General features: G+C 52.2%; 9 protein-coding genes across 9 annotated transcripts; 3 read left to right on the forward strand and 6 right to left on the reverse strand.

Moving 5' to 3' along the window:
• Positions 1–162: 162 nt before the first annotated feature.
• On the reverse strand, positions 163–761 carry BO95DRAFT_491965 (YjgF-like protein). Its single transcript, XM_025590674.1, has one exon. The coding sequence runs from the start codon at positions 755–757 to the stop codon at positions 347–349; it is 411 nt and encodes a 136-aa protein (XP_025444291.1). The 5' UTR covers positions 758–761; the 3' UTR covers positions 163–346.
• A 751-nt stretch (positions 762–1,512) lies between these two features.
• Positions 1,513–2,619, forward strand: BO95DRAFT_472208 (alkene reductase; the record flags this gene model as incomplete). Its single annotated transcript, XM_025589640.1, has 1 exon — positions 1,513–2,619. One exon carries the CDS (start codon positions 1,513–1,515, stop codon positions 2,617–2,619), a length of 1,107 nt encoding a protein of 368 aa, XP_025444292.1.
• Positions 2,620–3,079: 460 nt separating this feature from the next.
• Positions 3,080–5,006, forward strand: BO95DRAFT_441031 (60S ribosomal export protein NMD3). Its single transcript, XM_025586094.1, has 2 exons — positions 3,080–3,184; positions 3,246–5,006. The coding sequence occupies exons 1-2, from the start codon at positions 3,126–3,128 to the stop codon at positions 4,702–4,704; spliced, it is 1,518 nt and encodes a 505-aa protein (XP_025444293.1). The 5' UTR covers positions 3,080–3,125; the 3' UTR covers positions 4,705–5,006.
• Positions 4,887–7,944, reverse strand: BO95DRAFT_409720 (Zn(II)2Cys6 transcription factor). The gene is made up of 7 exons (XM_025584148.1): positions 7,840–7,944; positions 7,757–7,780; positions 7,128–7,665; positions 6,727–7,046; positions 6,234–6,656; positions 5,925–6,160; positions 4,887–5,843 (listed from the first exon to the last, which is right to left on the reverse strand). Exons 1-7 carry the CDS (start codon positions 7,885–7,887, stop codon positions 5,339–5,341), a joined length of 2,094 nt encoding a protein of 697 aa, XP_025444294.1. The 5' UTR covers positions 7,888–7,944; the 3' UTR covers positions 4,887–5,338.
• A 1,607-nt stretch (positions 7,945–9,551) lies between these two features.
• BO95DRAFT_358429 (uncharacterized protein) lies at positions 9,552–11,022 on the forward strand (the record flags this gene model as incomplete). Its single annotated transcript, XM_025582404.1, has 5 exons — positions 9,552–9,755; positions 9,813–9,923; positions 9,986–10,204; positions 10,257–10,790; positions 10,876–11,022. 5 exons carry the CDS (start codon positions 9,552–9,554, stop codon positions 11,020–11,022), a joined length of 1,215 nt encoding a protein of 404 aa, XP_025444295.1.
• Positions 11,023–11,207: 185 nt separating this feature from the next.
• BO95DRAFT_441034 (uncharacterized protein) lies at positions 11,208–11,977 on the reverse strand. Its single transcript, XM_025586095.1, has one exon. It carries the CDS (start codon positions 11,913–11,915, stop codon positions 11,427–11,429), a length of 489 nt encoding a protein of 162 aa, XP_025444296.1. The 5' UTR covers positions 11,916–11,977; the 3' UTR covers positions 11,208–11,426.
• A 369-nt stretch (positions 11,978–12,346) lies between these two features.
• BO95DRAFT_491978 (uncharacterized protein) lies at positions 12,347–14,141 on the reverse strand (the record flags this gene model as incomplete). Its single annotated transcript, XM_025590675.1, has 5 exons — positions 12,347–13,107; positions 13,182–13,249; positions 13,349–13,442; positions 13,536–13,911; positions 13,971–14,141. 5 exons carry the CDS (start codon positions 14,139–14,141, stop codon positions 12,812–12,814), a joined length of 1,005 nt encoding a protein of 334 aa, XP_025444297.1. The 3' UTR covers positions 12,347–12,811.
• A 985-nt stretch (positions 14,142–15,126) lies between these two features.
• On the reverse strand, positions 15,127–16,381 carry BO95DRAFT_451663 (NAD(P)-dependent alcohol dehydrogenase; the record flags this gene model as incomplete). Its single annotated transcript, XM_025588096.1, has 2 exons — positions 15,127–16,082; positions 16,165–16,381. 2 exons carry the CDS (start codon positions 16,379–16,381, stop codon positions 15,127–15,129), a joined length of 1,173 nt encoding a protein of 390 aa, XP_025444298.1.
• A 769-nt stretch (positions 16,382–17,150) lies between these two features.
• On the reverse strand, positions 17,151–18,777 carry BO95DRAFT_409726 (F-box domain-containing protein; the record flags this gene model as incomplete). Its single annotated transcript, XM_025584149.1, has 3 exons — positions 17,151–18,010; positions 18,078–18,470; positions 18,523–18,777. The coding sequence occupies 3 exons, from the start codon at positions 18,775–18,777 to the stop codon at positions 17,324–17,326; spliced, it is 1,335 nt and encodes a 444-aa protein (XP_025444299.1). The 3' UTR covers positions 17,151–17,323.
• Between the last annotated feature and the right edge of the window lie 104 nt (positions 18,778–18,881).

Here is an 18,881-nt window from a genome sequence, read left to right on the forward strand (position 1 = left end):
GATGAAGAGAGTTGGGTTAGGATGGAGGCATTGGAGGTGTGGAGGTGGTAGCCGTCACGTGGCCATGGATGACGTCAATGACATGTCTAACTGGGGACCAGTACACCTATACTAAACTCATGCTTCTCTATACTTTCATTGTTCATGTGCATCGTACCTCCATATTATGCTAAGAATAGAACCAGAAAGAATGTATAACTGATATATATATTTGTTACACCTTAGAATTCGCACACACAACAAGCGGGACGGTTGAAACTGGAGAAATCTTCTGGTCATTAGCACACACTCAGATCAAAGATATTTAATACCCTTACATCAAGGCACTGATGAAATGGAGGCAACGTTAAGCTTGATTGTTGAATGCCTCAACCTCGACCTCAATCAACATCTCCGGGAAAGCAAGGCGGGGAACTGAAATAGCAGTCCAGACTGGTCGATGTCCAGGAATGCGCTTCTTGAGCTTCTCGACTAGATAGTCATAAGAAGCTCCCATGTCGACGTGGTAAGTCCGGACAAGATAGACGTCTTCCCAACCTTTCAAACCTGTGGCTTGAAGTACCTTATCGACGTTCTCAAATGCAAGGTCAACCTGCTTCCGAGTATCGCTAGCATCGAGGTCTCCCGAGTTCGTCCAGCCACCCTGCCCAGCGCATTTCACAATGTTCCCGGGGAGAAGAACAGCTTGGGAGTAGTGGCAGAGATCGCTGTGCTTCTGGCCAGCACCATCTTCGTTAACATAGGTGAGGGATGCCATATTCAATATTGGGGGCAATGAGTGATGAAAGCTGTCTGCAAAGTCTTTGGCTGATCCTGGTGGTCTGGCTTCGAGAATTTATAATGATTGCTGCTGGAGAGTTGCGGTACTAGGCGGCGACTTGCCTGCATGGAGATGACGTGGGAGCTTTTGGGGGCGTCTCGGCAACGTGGAACCGCTCTTGTTGGAGAGTGCAAAGTAAGAAATGAGAACATGGCATGCTTTAATGACTTCGAATCTCAATTCACTCCGTGACTCTAGTCGCCACATATCCTGCACGGCTCTTCTCAATTTCATTGCTGTGGTCGGGTTGCACATGGGTCGGTAGATGATCTAGACCTTTTCCGCCTTCCCTGGCCAAAAAAGGGTACAGTCCACTGCGAGATCTTTTAGTGATTCGAAAAGCGATGATAGATACGATTGGCACTCACATGGTGACATACAGGCCTCCTGCATTGCCAATTTCATGAGTAGTGGGTTTGTCATTTTCGGTTTGTCCTGCTCGTTGGAGGTGCTTGGAGGTGGTTTGGAGGTGGTACCCACAATCCCCCCACAGCCCTACTCGCGGCCAGATGCAGCCGTGGCAAAGGAAACCAATCTCCAAGACCTCCAAAATTGTATAAATCATAAATCCCAGCTTGGGGAATCATTTCACAGCATGAAAAACAACTACTGTTCGGGTATTCAATTCCTAACCAACAGAAGAAGGGAAACACCACAAGCATTCAAGACACCACCACTGAAGTCGATCCGCCATGACGCCCTCCAAGCTCTTCGAGCCTCTGCAGATCGGAAACCTCCATCTCGAGCATCGAGTCATCATGGCTCCGCTTACTCGACTCCGCGCCGACGCAGAACACGTCCCTTTACCCATAGCCAAAACGTACTATAAGCAACGAGCATCTGTGCCAGGGACGCTGCTCATCGCCGAAGCCACTCAGATCTCAGCATCCGAAGGTGGGATCCCACATGGGCCAGGAATCTGGAGCGGGCCCCAGATTCAGCGCTGGAAAGAGATCATCGACGCCGTACATGAGAAGGGCAGCTTCATTTATTGTCAATTGATTGCGCTGGGCAGGGCGGCTGATCCCGCTGTGCTTCGTGCCGATGGCGAATATGAGCTACACGCCCCCAGTGCAATTCCCATAGACCCGGAAATGCCTGTTCCCACGGAGTTGAAGGAGGAGGAGATTCAGAGCATCATCAATGACTTTGCGACAGCGGCGAAAAACGCAATTCGAGCTGGGTTTGACGGCGTCGAAATTCACGGAGCCAACGGCTATCTGGTCGATCAGTTTCTTCAGGATGTGTCGAATCAGCGAGTCGATCGATGGGGTGGCAGTGTTGCCAACCGCGCACGTTTCGCGCTGGAAGTTGCTAAAGCTGTGGTGGATGCTATCGGGGCTGACCGCGTTGGATTCCGGCTCAGTCCGTGGAATACTTGGCAAGGTATGAAGATGGCTGATCCGGCCCCTCAATTTGCCTATTGTGTGGAGCAGCTCAGGCATTTGAACCTGGCTTACTTGCACCTCATTGAGTCGCGCGTTATCAACAATGTGGACTGTGAACAAGGAGAGAGTAACAAGTTCCTTCTCGACATCTGGGGCAAAACCTCCCCTGTCCTTGTCGCGGGCGGATATACCCCGGAAAATGTGGAAGCTGCTCTTCAGGGTGATTACAGGGACTACAACGTCGCGATTGTCTTCGGACGCCATTTCCTTGCGAATCCTGATTTGCCCTTTCGCATTCGCCATGGACTTGCTCTCAACCCGTATCATCGAGATAGCTTCTATACCCCTATACAAGAGAAGGGTTACATCGACTATCCCTTCAGCACGGAATTTGCCAACGGCAACGCTTGATTTTTTCCTTGGAAGACTTTGGACACGCCTAGACCGAGGACTTAGAGAAAAGAATAGATATCGTATCGTTCCCTACGGGTGGTATTTGGGACCACTGTCATCTATCTTAGCGACCAAAGAATGCTAATATATGTTTAATATATGTTTACTAGTAATTACGGTGCGGACCCTTATGGCGGAACACCTTCATAGTGTTGTACCATGCTTGTATTGGGAGAATAGATAAGAGTTCGATTGAAATTCTAAAATTCGCAATAAGGCCACCTCACACGTTTTCTTCAGTTGCGAGTGTAGCTGCTCAAGATGTGACAGAAAGACTGCGATCAAGCCTCTGCCATCCCCTTCCTATCTATGATTCACCGCCTTGATTGATAAGCAGCAATGCGAGCAGTCACGTGGCTCCGGATAACGATAAGAGGAAAGGATGTATTTCTAATCTTATCGAGCAACCCCGCGGCTTCATCTTCACATCAACAATCATCGCCACCCAGACAGATCTCGTTAAAATGCAGCAGGAGATTCCCATAGCAATAACGCTGGACAACAGCGAAGAGTCTACTCCCACGTGAGTACCTAAGGTCCAATTTGCCTTCCTCATAGTCCTTCTGCTAAGCTCTCTTCCCCAGGACACTATGCTACGAGTGCGGTGCGCCTTTAAAGGGAACGACACTCTGCATTGACTGCATCAAAACCTCGGTCGACATCTCGGCGGGCATCCAGCGCGACGCGGTTGTACACTACTGTCGGGACTGCGAGCGATGGCTCTCACCCCCGGCAACCTGGACGGTCGCCGCCCCGGAGTCGCGCGAGCTATTGGCTCTGTGCCTGCGCAAGCTGAAACGCCTCAACAAAGTGCGGGTGATGGACGCCTCGTTCATCTGGACGGAGCCGCACTCGCGGCGCATCAAGCTCAAGCTCACGGTGCAGGACTCGCTGGACAACGACGCCCTCGTCCAACAGAGCTTCGAGGTGACGTACGCCGTGCTGTACCTGCAGTGCCCGGACTGCAAGAAGTCGTACACGCACAACCACTGGCGGGCCAGCGTGCAGGTGCGCCAGGCGGTCATGCACAAGCGGACCTTCCTCTACCTCGAGCAGCTGATCCTCAAGCACAAGGCGCACAACGAGACGATTAACATCAAGGAGGCGCGCAACGGTGTCGACTTCTTCTTCGCGCAGCGCAACCACGCGGAGGCCTTCGTCGACTTTCTGCATTCCGTCGTGCCCATCGAGGTCACCAAGTCCCAGACGCTGATCTCGGAGAACATCCACACGTCCAAGAAGTCGTACAAGTTCAGCTACTCGGTCAAGCTCGTGCCAGTATGCAAGGATGACCTCGTCGCATTACCGATCAAGCTCGCGCGGCAGATCGGCAACATCGCGCCCTTGGTGCTGTGCCAGCGCGTCGGCACCTCCATCACCTTCCTTGACCCCAACAACCTCCAGACTGCCGACCTGCAGCCCAAGATCTACTGGCGCGCGCCGTTCACGCCGCTCGCGGAGGCGCCCAACCTCGTCGAGTTCATTGTCCTCGACATCGATCTCACCGGTCAAGGCGAGGGCAAGTGGCAACTCGCCGAGGTGACGGTTGCGCGCGCCTCGGACTTTGGTGGGGATCGGCAGTACTTCACGCGATCGCACCTTGGGAGCATTCTGCACCCAGGCGACTCGGTGCTGGGTTACATGATCACGGGGGCCAACTTCAATAGTCCCGAGTTCGAGGCTCTCGAGGAGTCGAAGACCTACGCCTCCCGGATTCCCGACGTGGTGCTGGTGAAGAAGCACTACCCACGGCAGCACAAGAAGAACAAACGCAATTGGAAGCTGAAGCGGATGGCGGTCGGGGAGAGTGAGCTGCTGCCCACCGACCACGAGCAAAGCCGCGTGGAGAACGATCTCGAGATGTTCCTGCGGGATGTGGAGGAGGATGAGGAGCTACGGGCGACCCTCGCGCTGTACAAGAACAAGCCCAAGGATGACGAAGTCAGCGTGGCGGGGACCGAGTTGACCGATGGGGAGGTGCCAAAAATCAACATGGAGGAGCTGTTAGATGATATGGATGCGTTGGAGATTCATGAATCTTAGGGTACATTGTATTCGGGAAGTTTAAGTGAACAAAATGCTTCATCTTGGCTAACTTTGCCGGATACTTTCTCGATATGTCAATCTTCAGAGACAGAAAAAAGAGTGTATCGGATGATTGAAGACCCAGGAAGAACTAAGGCAAAACATAATCATGCCTTGATTACTTCTGTCAGGGGTGATTAAGATTATGTCATGCTGTTACATACTTGGCCCGAGGCCTCGCCGCACGATAATACATAGTCCCGTCCGTAGCGAGCCTTGGCTAGCGAAATTGATCATTCAGCCACATCCCTCAGTTCTTGATAGACTATTTAGGTTTGAGCCTCGTCTCTACCTGTTGTTTAGCACCGCACACGTTTTGCGCATCCTTAGGTTTATTATCCCGCGTGTCAGTTATAGGTGACTGGGGTGTAATTAGCAATGAATGCATCCAGAGATACTGGTTTCATAGTGATACTTCTTGAAACACGATTCCATTGACTTCAGGGGCTGTGCCCTTACACCTGATGGATTGGAGGTAAGTTCTCTCCATGGTTCCCCTGGCGGGGTTCCAGGGAACGCAGGTGATCTGCCAAAGAAGCTATACGTACAGCATATATAATCTCGGTAAAACGGGTATTAATAGCTATGCAAGTCACTGAGCAGAAGTCACAGGCATGATATCAGCGAACTCGGCCGGGAACTCGAAGTCCAAGGGAATTGTGATCGAAGGGTCCATAAAGGCAGGGTAACTCTCCCTCTCGTTGGGGGTCCATGTTTCAGACAGATCAGACGGAAAGGAATTGGTCGTTGTGTCGGCCCAAACAAGTGTCCCAGGGTGATGAGCGGTGGAGACAGCGTCGCCCGCAGGGAAGATTTGGTTGTGAGACTGCGAAGGTCGCACCTGGGTAAGCGTGGAGGCGTCCCTGACTTCGGCCGCATTGCCCCCGCGGCTCTCCATGTCAGAGAAAAGCGACTGCGAGAGGGCAATGAATTCCTCAAAGAGACGTTGTATGACCGTGACGTGATGACTACTCGAGATACTGGGCAAAAGAACCGTCGCCACAGTCTTGAGAAGGTTTATATCTCCCAGATTTGACGTCGTCACGGCGTTGCAGAACAAGACGAAACACGCGGTCAAGGGGTAAAAAGTCAATGTCCTGTTTGGATAGAGCGAAATTGGTCAGCGTTGCGGGCAATATGGCACAGAATGATAAGAGAGGGGGGTCCAAATGACTGACCAATGGAGGAAGCCGATGGCACGGTCTTTCTCGTTGATTAGACATATAGACAACAGTGACGATAGCTCTTGACGAGCAGATTGGAGGAGCAAGTCTCCCGACCCAATGGCCCGCCCTTGAAATTGGTCAGAGAGATAAAGAATCGTGGTTCGGATGGAGTGGTGCGCGAAGCGAATGGCAGCAATCTCGTTCTCAGCATCAAGGCCCATCCAGCATTGCGCCGAAGACGCAGATATCTTGTGTTGTAGTCAGCGTCAGATCGCATGCCTATGCGTCGGGAATTTAAAGCTTGTTGAGGTAGCATCGTACCTGCTCAATTTGTTGCTCAATCTCATCCACTCTCTGTAATAGCGATTCGACGGAATAGCGCGGGGGAAGTTGCACTGAATGTGAGGCACTCGACAGGATGTTCTTGAGTAATGATAATGTGTCATCCTGTACTCGGGCCATGGCAATATAGATTGCCAGAAGATCGGCGGTTGTATCATGAACATAATCGTCAAGCATCCCGGGCTCGATCTCGAAGAAGGTTCGCGAAGGTTCGAACTTCCACGCGTAATTCTTATCTAGCATATAACACCAAAGAGCGCAGAAGACTTCCTCCTCTGTCCTGGGTTTCCGCTCCGAGTCAGGACTCGCCTTATCGAATCCTAGGTCAGTGGCTATCCGACAAGCAGTCCGAGTCAGTTCATAGCAAAAGTGGGTGTTGCCAGAGCCTTGATGGAGGAAAACCTATAGAATCTCCGTTAGAAATCGACAAAAGCACGATGTATCACAGACGTTAGGTAAGAAATATACCCACCCCGCAAAGAAGGGCCTGAAGAAGTGAGAAGGAAGGAGTGATCGTGAGTCGAATGCGCCCTAACGCTGCCTGTGCGGCAGATTTGTATTCGACAGACCGAAGTCGCAGATGGTCGGTGAGCTCGTCATCGTGCTCCCCAATCATGAGAACGGTCATTAGGAATTTGTGAGCAGCGGCGTTGACGCAGACACTGAAGATGTCTCTCTCGTCATTCGAGACATCGTTGGACAACAGCCTTAAACACATACCCTTTAGGGTGGTCTTGGAAACGTGTTTGAAATAATCTGACACGTATATTCCAAACTTGTTACTGCCGATGTCTTGTTCAACCAAGCAAGACCGTATTAGCCCCAGCGCGCATAGCCGTTTCCTTTCAACCTGGCATTGAGGACGTTTCTTACCTTGTAGCATCCAAGTCAGAAACTCAAGAGGCACGCCACGTTCGTCCTGGAGGGGTGGTCTTAGCCCTTGAGGGGCATGAGTTGCACGAACCAAAGCTGAGCGTAACACTTCCTGCGCTTTGCAGACCAAGCCGTGCTCGAAGTTGCCCATGTGGCTCGGAATTTCAAAGCGAGTCTCGATTGATCGATTTAATGGCACCCACGCAGCCAAGTCACAACCAGCTGGTATTGGCTGATCACTACCTGTAGGCTTTGCCTCTAACCTGGGTACAGGTGTGTTGCTTGTTTCAATTCTCCCAGTTGAGGTCTTTAGTTCTTGCTGTAAGCCAAACCGTTCAATGGACATGTCAGTCTCAGTCAACGCGACCTGCTCAAGTCGACTAGGGGCGAGTGCCTGAACGGTGGTTGTTGCTGAAGTCGTCGTCTGAACTTTAGGGTTTAGGATTCTTTTCGGCAAACGTCGCCGGATCCGCTGTCTTTGACAAGAAAGACCTTGATCAAGGCAGTTGCTACATGGTAATCCTCGATTGCACCGGACCTGGACAGGAGATCAATGTAAATGTCGACGCTCTAGACTGCTAAAAAAAAGGTTTGGCATTTTGAACACGATATCAGGGATGGTAATTTACCTTCCGCGCATGACAAGAATCGCACTGTGTAGATGTCAGCCTAATTACCTTGGCGGGGAAGACCGGCGGGTGGAATTACCTACAGCTGGAAAGGGGTAGATCTGTTGACGATTGTAGTCTGTGGCCTGCATGATCTGTCATTGTCCTAGAGCATCAAATTTCCATGCTCCTGTGATGGCTATCTTATACAATAATCTCGGATTGTGAATACCGAAGCGAGAGATGTAAGGCGCAGCAAAAGCCCTGCAGGCGATTTTGACTGCTATTTTGACTGTGGCGAAGACTTGACTTATGCTTGGCGATTAGTAATATCATCTGGCATTGCTATGCACGCTCAGGAAAATGGACAAAAATACATTTCTCCCACCAAACCTTAACGCCTGAAGCCCCACAAAATTGCACGGTAGCGGAATAGTACACACGCCAATTGGTCTGGTTTCGTCCGCCATAAGGCAATCGCACCTTGCCCTGAAAGAAGATTGTTACAAAATCCCCCTCCCCGACTGGTGAAAGGCCTTGAAATGGTAGCAATAAAACCGGGGTAGAGGGGTCATTGATAGACAATTAGTCTAGTGCTGCTTGGGAAAGTGTACAGTGCCTTGTAGTTCATTGAACGCCAAGCGCCCAAGACCACCTTCAACCTCGAACTACTAGGTAAAAATAAAGAGCACAGGGCCATCTTCCAAGGCTTAACAATGAGAATATCCAATGTCACTTGGCTCGCAGTGACACCAGTAGCCAGGTCAACTGTTCGCGCTGGCTCGCATGGCACAGTAGGTACAGCATGAAATAAAAGTGAATGTTGTATCTAGCCACTAGCCACCCTCGTCGGGGCCCGCGGGGCCGAGCTGAGCCTCACTCATCAGAATTGATACATATACAGTTGCAGGGCAAGGTTTAGCCTGTTGTAAGGTGCGATTGTGTTTGTGGAAGTGATCAGACATCTTGGGTGCCATAGTTCAAAGTTGGCTTGGCATTCAGATTAAACACGCTGGTGATACACCCCGAACTCCTTTTGTCTCATTAGTTATCTCCGGCGCATATCAAATAATGAGTCGGCCACTTGGGAATATTCTTTCAGGAACCATGACGTCCCGTTGAGTAGTAAGTATGAGTGTCTCACAGCCGCTCAGGAAGGTCATACTTGCCCATCAAATCTGAACTTCAGTGATCGCCAATTGAGGCCATCAGCATCAAAAATAAAGCCCTCTCAATAAACCCCCCTTTTCCCAGAAATTTACAGGATCGCGACCGAAGAGAATACATCCATGATCTGGGCAGGAAGCGAAGGCTTCTGTTGAGGTGATGATTGGGTAGGGGAGCCCCATACTTATCCCGAACCAATGGGAGTTCCCGGTTACTCTTAGCCCACCGGTTGTGCGCGCCCCGCTCTTATGCCGAACCCCCCGGCTTGGAATTCCCCCCCCCCCCCCCCGGGCCGGGACTGACTCGGGATTGTATGTAAATCTTGTCCCATCCTGTAACTCTTAGCTAGACAAAGGTTCATCTGACTGAAAACAGATACACGAAACGTGAGAGAACCCAAATGGACAGAAATCTTCATCTTGAGACTACGCCAGGAGCCCCGAACAAAAATAGCCGCAGTATTGCGCTCCAAAACATGACAAAGGCCAAGACAATGCGCCCGCGAAGCCTGCAGTGATATTCAATGACAAAATATCTCTCGCACCGTCGAATAAATTTCCGAGGATCCTTGGTCAGGGACTCGAGAATTCGACGATAATCGGCTTCGATCTCATTTTGTTGAATGTTCTGACCTTCCATGTCTCTTATGATGAGTTACTTTGTTCCTACCTCGCGTACGGACTTGCAAATCGAACTAGACAAACCTGAGCCGACATATACAAACAACGATTGCGTCACGGGGCACGTGATCCTCAATCTAGACTCCCCAGTCGACATATCGCAGATCACCGTTACCCTGCTGGGACGGTCTATTTCAAGAATGGAACGCTCAAGCCACACAGAATGCCACCAGGTATGTTTTTTAACCTACCTGTGGCGCCCAGTAATATGCAGGCTGACCTTATCCAAGCTTATTCAGGAGACACTGCAGATATTCCCCCCATGCGGGCAGCTGGATCAGAATACCTCGAGATTCCGGACCCTAGGCCCTAAGCAGTACACATTTCCATTCTCCCTCGCGGTACGTATCCTACCCCTTAGATGACCAGTATAATACCGTTAGTGACAAATTCCCACTGCCAGTTTCCTACGGTATCAGGATGCTACAAAGCACACTCGACCAGGTGCTTGGAGAAACAGTCCCAAACAGAGCCTGCGCCACCCGTCCGGGGCCAGGAGATGCCCCATTTGCTCCGACGGCTTCCTCCCTCCACGGGCGATCATTCCGGCCCGGCCGAGATTGCATACGCCGTCGAAGCCAATGTCAACATTGGCGGATTCCTGAAGCAATCCATCAAGCAGGTTGCGTGGCATGCACACCTTCAAACATGCCCCTCTTGCTGACCCAACAAAGCAGTCCCGCAGAATATTCTTCTGCCCCACATCCAGCCTCCCGCCACCCCGGCAGTCTCTCTCGCGGCACCGCGCCGTTATCATCCGGTGCCATCAGAGCACCAACGAAACCACCGCACACGAGGTCACAGCGGCGATAGCCACCACGTACCACGTCAGCATTGAACTCATGTGCGGCGCCTATCTCCACCTCGGCCAGCGACTTCCCATCAGAGTGCAAATCACCAAGGTCAATTGCGCCGATCACGACCTCATGCTGAACGATTTCCAGGCGATGATCGTCGAGGAAACAGAGGTGCGGGCCGCCGGCCAGGTACGAGTCCAGCGTCTCTCGCGTATCCTGCGCACCGTAAGCAATCTGCGCATGTTTGTCTGTCTTGCCGAAACGCCCGTCGGGACGACGGTGAATATACCGGATGACTACTGGGGTGGACAGCTCCTCCCGACAGCGATCACGCCAACGTTCGAGACGTGTAATGTGCGGCGCAGTTACAAGCTTGAGGTTCGGCTGGGGTTCAACAGCCGGCCGTCCAAGGTATGTGACCAGCATGAAATCTCTTCCCTTGCACAAGAGTACTCCGTACCGGAGTTCGTTCCCTGACTGCTTCATTTTAACGCAGGTCCAGACGAGGATCCTCGAAGTGCATTTCCCGGTTCATATCGTGGCGACAGAGCCTGCGCCTGTTCCAAGCTCGATTCTCCGGTTCTCCGAGAAGCAGCAGGAGAACGCGGAGGATGCCATTCCATGGCAAGGTATGACCCAATGATCTAGATATAGAGATTAATATATTTATGACTGGAACACGCATTGCTGAAAGGAAGCGGTCTTCCAAGTATAACACAACTTCTTGTGACAAACCTATCTGGCTAGTAGAAGGGTTGGCTATAAGTTGGGGTCGCTCAAGGTAGCTTAAGTAGTGTATTTGATGTGTCATTGAGTAGGCTCTTGGTAGTAATTTGGTTCTGCTTGTGATTTAAACAAATGGCTACGTCACTAAGTACCAGCGCTTCAGAGTAGTTAGACGCTGTGTTTTGTACCCGGAAGCATTTTTACGGCTATGGACCATCAACGCCCCGACAATCGAAGGCCTTCGGACATTGCAACTTGCGGGTTTCTATGAATTCAACATACTCCACCTCTCTTTTGAGTCTCCCTGTCCGCAATCAAACCCTAACACAGAAGAGCCATCACCACAATACCCACTAATCCCACCGCAGACTTTGTGGTGAAGGTGACAGCACCGCCCCCTCCCGTTGCCGACGCCGTCGCAGCAGTCCCTGACTTTGTGGACGAGGATTTCTTGTCCTCAATGGTCTTGGAGGTCGAACTCGATACCGCTTTTGTTGGCGTGGGGAAGGAAGTGGCAGTGGCCGTGGAATTGACACCGCCAGTGCACCAGACATCCGCCCAGGCGACTCCGCCCTTGTACAGACAGTCGGTCAGGTCTTGCACGGATTGCCCCACGGCGAGAGCGTAGAGTGCGCAGTCGTTATCGTAGGGCCGCACCCCGGCGGGCAGCGCGCACGAGTCGAAGACGGTCGAGTAGTTGGCTTGGTTGGGCACACCGCAGGCGGCGTCGTGGACCGGGAGTTCGTATTGATAGGAGGTTCCGCAGGCTGTGGAGGTGGTGGCTGCGCCGGTTGCTGTGGCGGTGACCATGGTTGGCGTGATACGTGGTTTGACGGGAAGAGGAGTAGATATCAGGATGCAGGATGTTGGAGGACGGAGAGTGCGAGATAGATTCATAAAACCACTCTGTGGATGAGCCTTAGCCCTGAGTGTATATATTGGGTCTGTCTTCTTTGCCAAGATGCCTTCAGGGTTGTATAATGGGCGCGTCAGCCGGGCTTTCGGCCGCCTATTTTTAGCCGGGGTAAGGCCTCTAAAAGTGCGACCTTTCTATACCCGCTGTAAAGGGCAGTGTGGGCTGCACAGCCCTGTCACCGATATAAGGGGCTACTACCATGTAGCACCCCGCTAACATGCGATGACGGGGCCCTCGGATTCCGGTTATGAGTGGACCGAAGACTTGCCCCATGAATGTACCGGGGAAATCAGGTCAACTCAATTCTTATCTGCTAAGCATGTATTATGGACGTTGATGACTCTAGCAACTATCACCCTTGATCCTAACCTCTTCCCCTACTTATTATCTTAATGCATCAATTTTTACTCCTTCAAATTCTCATTCATTTTCCATTTACGATATCGTCTCAATGCCTTTCCCTTAGCATTGACCTCACATTTCCCGGCTGACGTGCTTTTATCTTGTTTTTCCATCAACTGTCTCTTACATATTGTAATGGATATTGAAGGGAGGACACACCCAGAAAATCCAAGTCTCTCCCACCATGGTTTGGAAGGCAGAAGAAGCGATGCAAGAAGAGGTAGTCCACATGCTTGTAACTCGATACGCCTGAGATCTAACACCAGCACTGATAATCAAGGCACGGATGGACAACGGAACGGCAAATTCATTCCGATGCCAATGGTTGTATCACACAACCCAGAAAGACAGGGCATATTTCCATCTCCGAGTTCCACCCATCGTGTGCTCAGCGAGAAGACTGCTGCAAATGATCCTCCGCTGGCGCGGTCGGCGAGCGAAGTACGTCTGTATCTTCTTCGGCAGGACGGCAGGACAAGATAAAGGATCGCGAGGTCAGGAGTCGGTTGTGGGTATGGCGCTGTCTGCGGCCGTATTCCTGAGAACTGTAGGGATAGCTTTGAAGCCGGTGTTTCTTCGACCCGAGATGATGAACGAAGACCGGTCGCATTGGCGGGATGCAGCCGCAGACGATGACCACGAATAGCTCGGACGCGGACCAGATACTCGAGTCGAGAGAGGACCCTATTCCAATGCAGAGCGCCAGTCAGCGTTTCTATCGCCGTGTGAGTTGTAGACTAGGGATCTAAGATCCATACAGGTTAGATCCGTACGGGAGCGTAATTTGACGACGTAGGTGATCTTGACTATGCCACACGCCGCGGCTCTGTTGATGAAATGACCCAGCCAGTCAGTGGAAAGAGAATAGGAGATGAAAACAAAATCTTGACAATCATTCCATGCTTTCTCTGCTAGTGGAACTCACAGTGGCCCAAGTCCCAACATCGTACACGCGGCCACGCGCTGCTTCACGGACAGGCTTGTGTGCCAGATAACAGGAACGGGTATGGCGGCGAGGACTAAATCAATATAGATATTTCACACTACACTTGCATAAATCAGCGTGACATGATTCTTCAGCCCGAATCGATACATCATCCATTTGGACGAACCTGAGAAGAACAGCGAGAAACCGGTTTGCACGCTGGTGTCCCAGCATTTGTGCGGAACCCACGGTTCCCACATAGCACGTGGTGGAGTGCACTGCACGAAGCCGAAAATATAATCAATTCCACAGATGGTACATGTTAGGCATATGACGAGCCAGAGTAGCCACCTCGTTTGGCGGTTGTTTGGGCCGAGGATGCGCCGGATCTGCAGCGCGACCGACGTCTTGCTGGTCGCAAAACCCAGAACCCCGAATGTTTGAGCAATCCACTCATACTTGACCACGTGGAGTTGTTGCGCCGTGGTCAAGTAGTATATATGGCGGGCAGCCCCGATGACGGCCAAGTATTGGGCAAAGGCGACCATGACGATGAACAAAATCTAGGGATATAGTGAGCGATGGCAATGGTGGTAAACGTGAATCCGCGTAGCCTACCTACCACTGTGAATGCCATCAGCTGATCATCAGCGCCAAAGCTCTTGACCAAGCGTCGACCATAAAGTCGAAGCACGAGGGCTGCAACTGCCACGGCAGCTTCAGTCCAAAGGACCGCCATGATAGCCGGACCTCGATCACGATCACCGCTAGCGGGCGGTTCGGTGGTGGCCATGCCAGTGCACTACTACTGAAAGACCATGAAGATTGAGAGATATTGAGAGTGAGATTCAGCAGGAAGAGGGTGAGTACAGTCATATAATGGACAGAGACGAGTCCATGTAGCATAGCGAACCTTGGCCCCAATGTTTGCCTCGGGGGCTGATCGCTTGATCGTGGCCGCCGGCCCGTGGTTAGGGCTGCGACAGACGCATGTCAGATTTTAGCTTCGGCTTCTTGATAGACATCCACCCTCAAGCAAGCCCCAAAACAAGGAATGTACAGAACCCCTGATCATTCATCTGCAAGCCTATTTGCAGATTAAACAGTATCCTGCCAGTCTTATTTATGGTTTCTTGATGGCAGACGGAAAGTATCTTCAGCAGTCGTCAAATAGAAACTTTGCAATACATAGAAGATAAGTTTACGTACATGTCACAACTGCGGATTCCAAAATCACGATGAGTTTAGTTTCAGGACGATTCTTCTCCCGAATGCACCGTACCCAATCAATTCAGCAAGGGATGCCAGTATTCCAAATCATGGTAGTTCGACAAATTGGCTAGGCAAGGGCTTTGGCCAGTTGTCGGTCGACTTACCCCTCACAGATCGTCGTCTCCTGCATTCTTGGTGGCTGTGACTTCTTGGCAATCGGGAACGACGTTCAATGCCTCGAGTGACTCAAGGACAAACTGTTCGGGGCACATTGACATCAGCAAAGTACCAGAAAACTAGTTGACCTGCCAGCCACAACGGGCATACACAAACCTTGGTCTTTGCAGTAATTGGCATGCATGAGCCGTTCCGCGAAGGTTAGGTCCACAAAGGCTCAAGTAGCAATTTCAAGTTATGTTGGAACTAGATTCCATCACCATTGATCGACGTATAATTACAGGAAAACGGCATCGGGGCGACTGCATGGTAAGTGATCCAAGCTAGCCCGAACAAACACGCCCTGTTTTGGAGACTCTGAGCATCAACTCTGCTATAAATTGTCCTATCTACCACAGAAGAATCGGCTTGATTGTCCTTCCACTCTTCACATTGCGGACCGCCTCCTCGAAGTTCTCCGCTGGATAAAATCCAACGATCTTATGCAAGGGTAACAGACCCGACTTCACCCACTCGATCATCTTCGGCACGAACTCCCGGTGCACCACATCCCCCTCCACGACACCCATGAACACCTTTCCTGCCACCATAAACTCATGGATGGGGAGATTGAGCGTCGCCGTTTCGGGCGCCGTCCCCAGCTGCACGATCTTGCCCTTGTTAGCCGTCATGCGCACCGCCTCGGCCACAAGCTCCGGCACCCCGGTAGTCTCCAGGGTGACATCGACTCCCGTGCCACCAGTGAGCGCACGAACCGCCTGTGTGACGAGGCTGAGATCCGCATCGGGGTCGATCCGAACCACATGCGTTGCTCCCAGCTCGAGGGCCAGCTTGAGGCGGGCCTCGTTGCGTGCGATCCCGATGATCGTCTGACACCCCGCGATGCGCGCGCCCATCACAGCGCTCAAGCCCACCCCTCCCAGCCCAAGCACCGCTATCGTATCCTCTCGCCGTGCGCCCGCCGCATTGAGAACCGCTCCTGCCCCCGTCTGGATCCCGCAACCCAATGGGGCCAGCAGTTGCAGTTCTTCCTTCTTCTCGACCATGCCCGCCACATTGATCACCGCGGACTCCTGCACGATCGTCCAGCTAGCGAAACTCGATTGTCCGAAGAATCGGCCGAGGATTTCTGGTTCGCTGGTGTGTGGTGTTGCTGCTCCTTCCTCCCAGAACACGCGGTCCGTGGACGTTGACTCGAAGTTAATGCGGTCGAAATTGTAGCAATGGGCCGGGTGGCCGCGGCGACAGCAGCGGCACGTCTGGCAGGAGGAGAAGGACATGAGAACTGGGTCGCCGACGCGCGCGGTGGTGACCCCGTGTCCGACCTGTCTCACGTATCCCGCGCCTGGAAGGAAAGACAGTCTGTCAGGATCGTGGTTTAAATATGCCTTGAAGAGCGACAACGGCAGGGGAATGACGGCAAATACCTTCGTGACCCATCACCCGCGGATAATGCACGCCAGGGCCACTTTCTAACCCGGCGAAATGCAGGTCAGTCTGACAGATGCCCGAGGCAATGATCTCAATCAGTAGCTCGTGGTCGCGGATGGGTCGCAGAACAACGTTGCGGAGCTTCCAGCCTCCATCTTTGTACGGACCATAAGATACCAGCGCTCGCCCGGTGGTGCGTTGGAGGTCAGCCATGGTCGATATTTGTTATACAGCTTACGCAGGTTCTCACATGGTCTTAACAGATATATGCTCGTCTCAGCCCATTGCCGAGTGAACATCCCGAGAACCATAGCGCAGATCATATAGTCTCAGGGGGTGGTCGGCATGCCGACATCGAGACCGCGGCGTTTGAATACATCCGGATTTCCGAACGCTGAGGTGGGAACAGGCCAAAGGATGATTCGTAATGTGGATTCCTGTCGCGGGTTTATTGGGACACGGATATAGAGAATTTCTCTCGGGTTAATCAGTTGCGCCCGAGACCCACTCCGCCGAGCCCTGGCGGAAAGTCCGGCATTTGAAAGATCCTTCAAATGTGAGTCTTGATTAGCTTTGTTATGAGTATGATATAGTCGTGTGTCAACCACCATAGCCATCCCTCATCTTCTCTATAGGGAGCATCTGGCCGTCGGTATGCGCTGCTACTGCATGCTACGGCCGGCATGCCACGAGGTTTTGCCCATTACACGCGCACTGCGATAACTTCTGAAAAGTCATCTTTGCAGTCACCTTCTCAATCAGTTCTAGATAGCTCACAAGACATAGACATACACGTGATAGGCGAAGCGGAGGGCAAAGGTATGGGTCGATTCGCCTGAGGCATCATATCTCGGGGCTAAGTTTTTCAAAGCACGTGCTGGCTCTCTTCTCGGCACCCCAGGCACCAAGGCCCTTTATCAATGGGTTCTCGAATGTTGACTATAGAAACGTCCGGCCTACAGCAGGTCACTTTGGACGGACTAAAAAGCGGCATCCCCGGCGTGTTGCTTTCGTTCCGTTTTCTCTTTCTTTATGTGTTCTCTTTCTGGGATGGGAAGAATGCCATTTGGGCTTCCCCAATGCAAAGAGCAGCGAGAACATCCTTTCTACGCTTCATATACATCGTCCAGACGTTCTACCACCTCGGCGGGGCCTCTAATCCTCCACCTCCAACGGCTGCCCAATCTTCCCCAGCAACCCCACCAACGCCTGCTGATCTTCTCCCACGCAATCCACTCCATCACCATTATAGGATGGCTCCTCGTCATCGCTGTCATAGATCGTGGTATGCATATACGGCGTCGGCCCGAAGCCGTCGCAGAAGACCATGTAACTGTCGTCATGCATCCCAACCGTAATCTCCGTCTCGCGCTCCAGGGGCGTCATGTCATCCTCCCCACACGGTTCCGAGCGCCCGTAGCGGAAATGGCGCAGGTGCGGGAGCCCCGCCTGAAAAGCCCGAAAGTAGTGGTGCCAGCGCTTGTCGTACGTCGCGAAGTGTTTCTCGCGTAGCCCGGGTTTGTGGGTGTATCGGCCAGAGTCCAGAAAGGCCCGGTCTTTGTTGTAGACGGAGACCTCGAAGAGGATGGGGGTTTTGTCGAGGTAGAGCTCGGTTAGGGTCTCGCCGTGCGAGAGGATCCATTGGAGCTGGGAGTCGTGGACAAAGGCGTACTTGCCCAGGGCCAGTGTCTTGAGGCGCGGGAGGTGAACCCCTCGTAGATCCAGCTTGGGGTAGAAGCCGAAGTAATTGCTGGAGTAGATGGTGAGGTGTTCGAGGGTCGCGGCCGCCGGGGTCAGCCAGAAGGAGGGAAGTTCGGGGAAGAATTTGTGCGGATCGTCTTGCTAGAACTTGGTCAGGAGACTGGGAGATGCGAAAAGCTAAGGAGAATGAAAAATGAGAGCGTCCCACCTCAAGATCGTTTTCGCCGTTGCCTTCGTCGTGTTCATTCGCGATATTCAGCCGCAGTGCGCGCAGACTGCCCAAAATCTGGGTGAGATTCAAGACCACCGTGGGGTCCGTCGGGTTGATGTTCTGGAAGTTGCACAGGGCCAACTCTTTGACGGGCTCGTCGAGGGACGCCACCGCCAAGAGAAACTCAGTCATTACACAGGAGCGGAACTCGGCACTCTGAAAGTAGTCATCCCAGGTATCTTCGACATAACAGCCCGGATGAAAGCGAAGCACGATGCTTCGTAGAGAGGGGAGTTCCTTCAAGCGCGGGACGAGCTTCATGAATCTGCGCAACTGGAGGATCTCCTTATCGCGGTTGCTTTGATTGACATAGCGTGCTTGTGTGAAATACTGTGTCGATGAGTACAGGGTTCAGTGTGCATGAGAGAGGAGGAGAATCTACGCCGGCCCAAGCGCTGACATCCAGGTATAACCTGTGCACCAGTCGTGCCCGAGTCCTGTCTTCGAGGATCTCCTGAAATCTTTCTCGACTCTCTTTCCGGGGGTACACGGTCACCACCTTCAGCAGCTCCCTTTGACTGATTGCACTCAGGCGGCGATTGGTGAGGGCAAGTTCGCAAAGCGAGGATAGATCCATGAAATAAAGCACGCGGTGAATGATCTCCAGCGGGAGAGACGCGAGGTTGGTGCTGGTCATTGTGAGGTTGTTGATGTTTGTGTGTATGTGATGCCCTGTGGGGTGTGGAGGCTCTGCATATATTTATGGTTGTTGGTGGCCGTAGGCAGCAAGTCCCGCCGCTG

Source organism: Aspergillus brunneoviolaceus, assembly GCF_003184695.1.
Source record: "Aspergillus brunneoviolaceus CBS 621.78 unplaced genomic scaffold BO95scaffold_19, whole genome shotgun sequence".
In the NCBI taxonomy this organism is placed as follows: domain Eukaryota; kingdom Fungi; phylum Ascomycota; class Eurotiomycetes; order Eurotiales; family Aspergillaceae; genus Aspergillus; species Aspergillus brunneoviolaceus.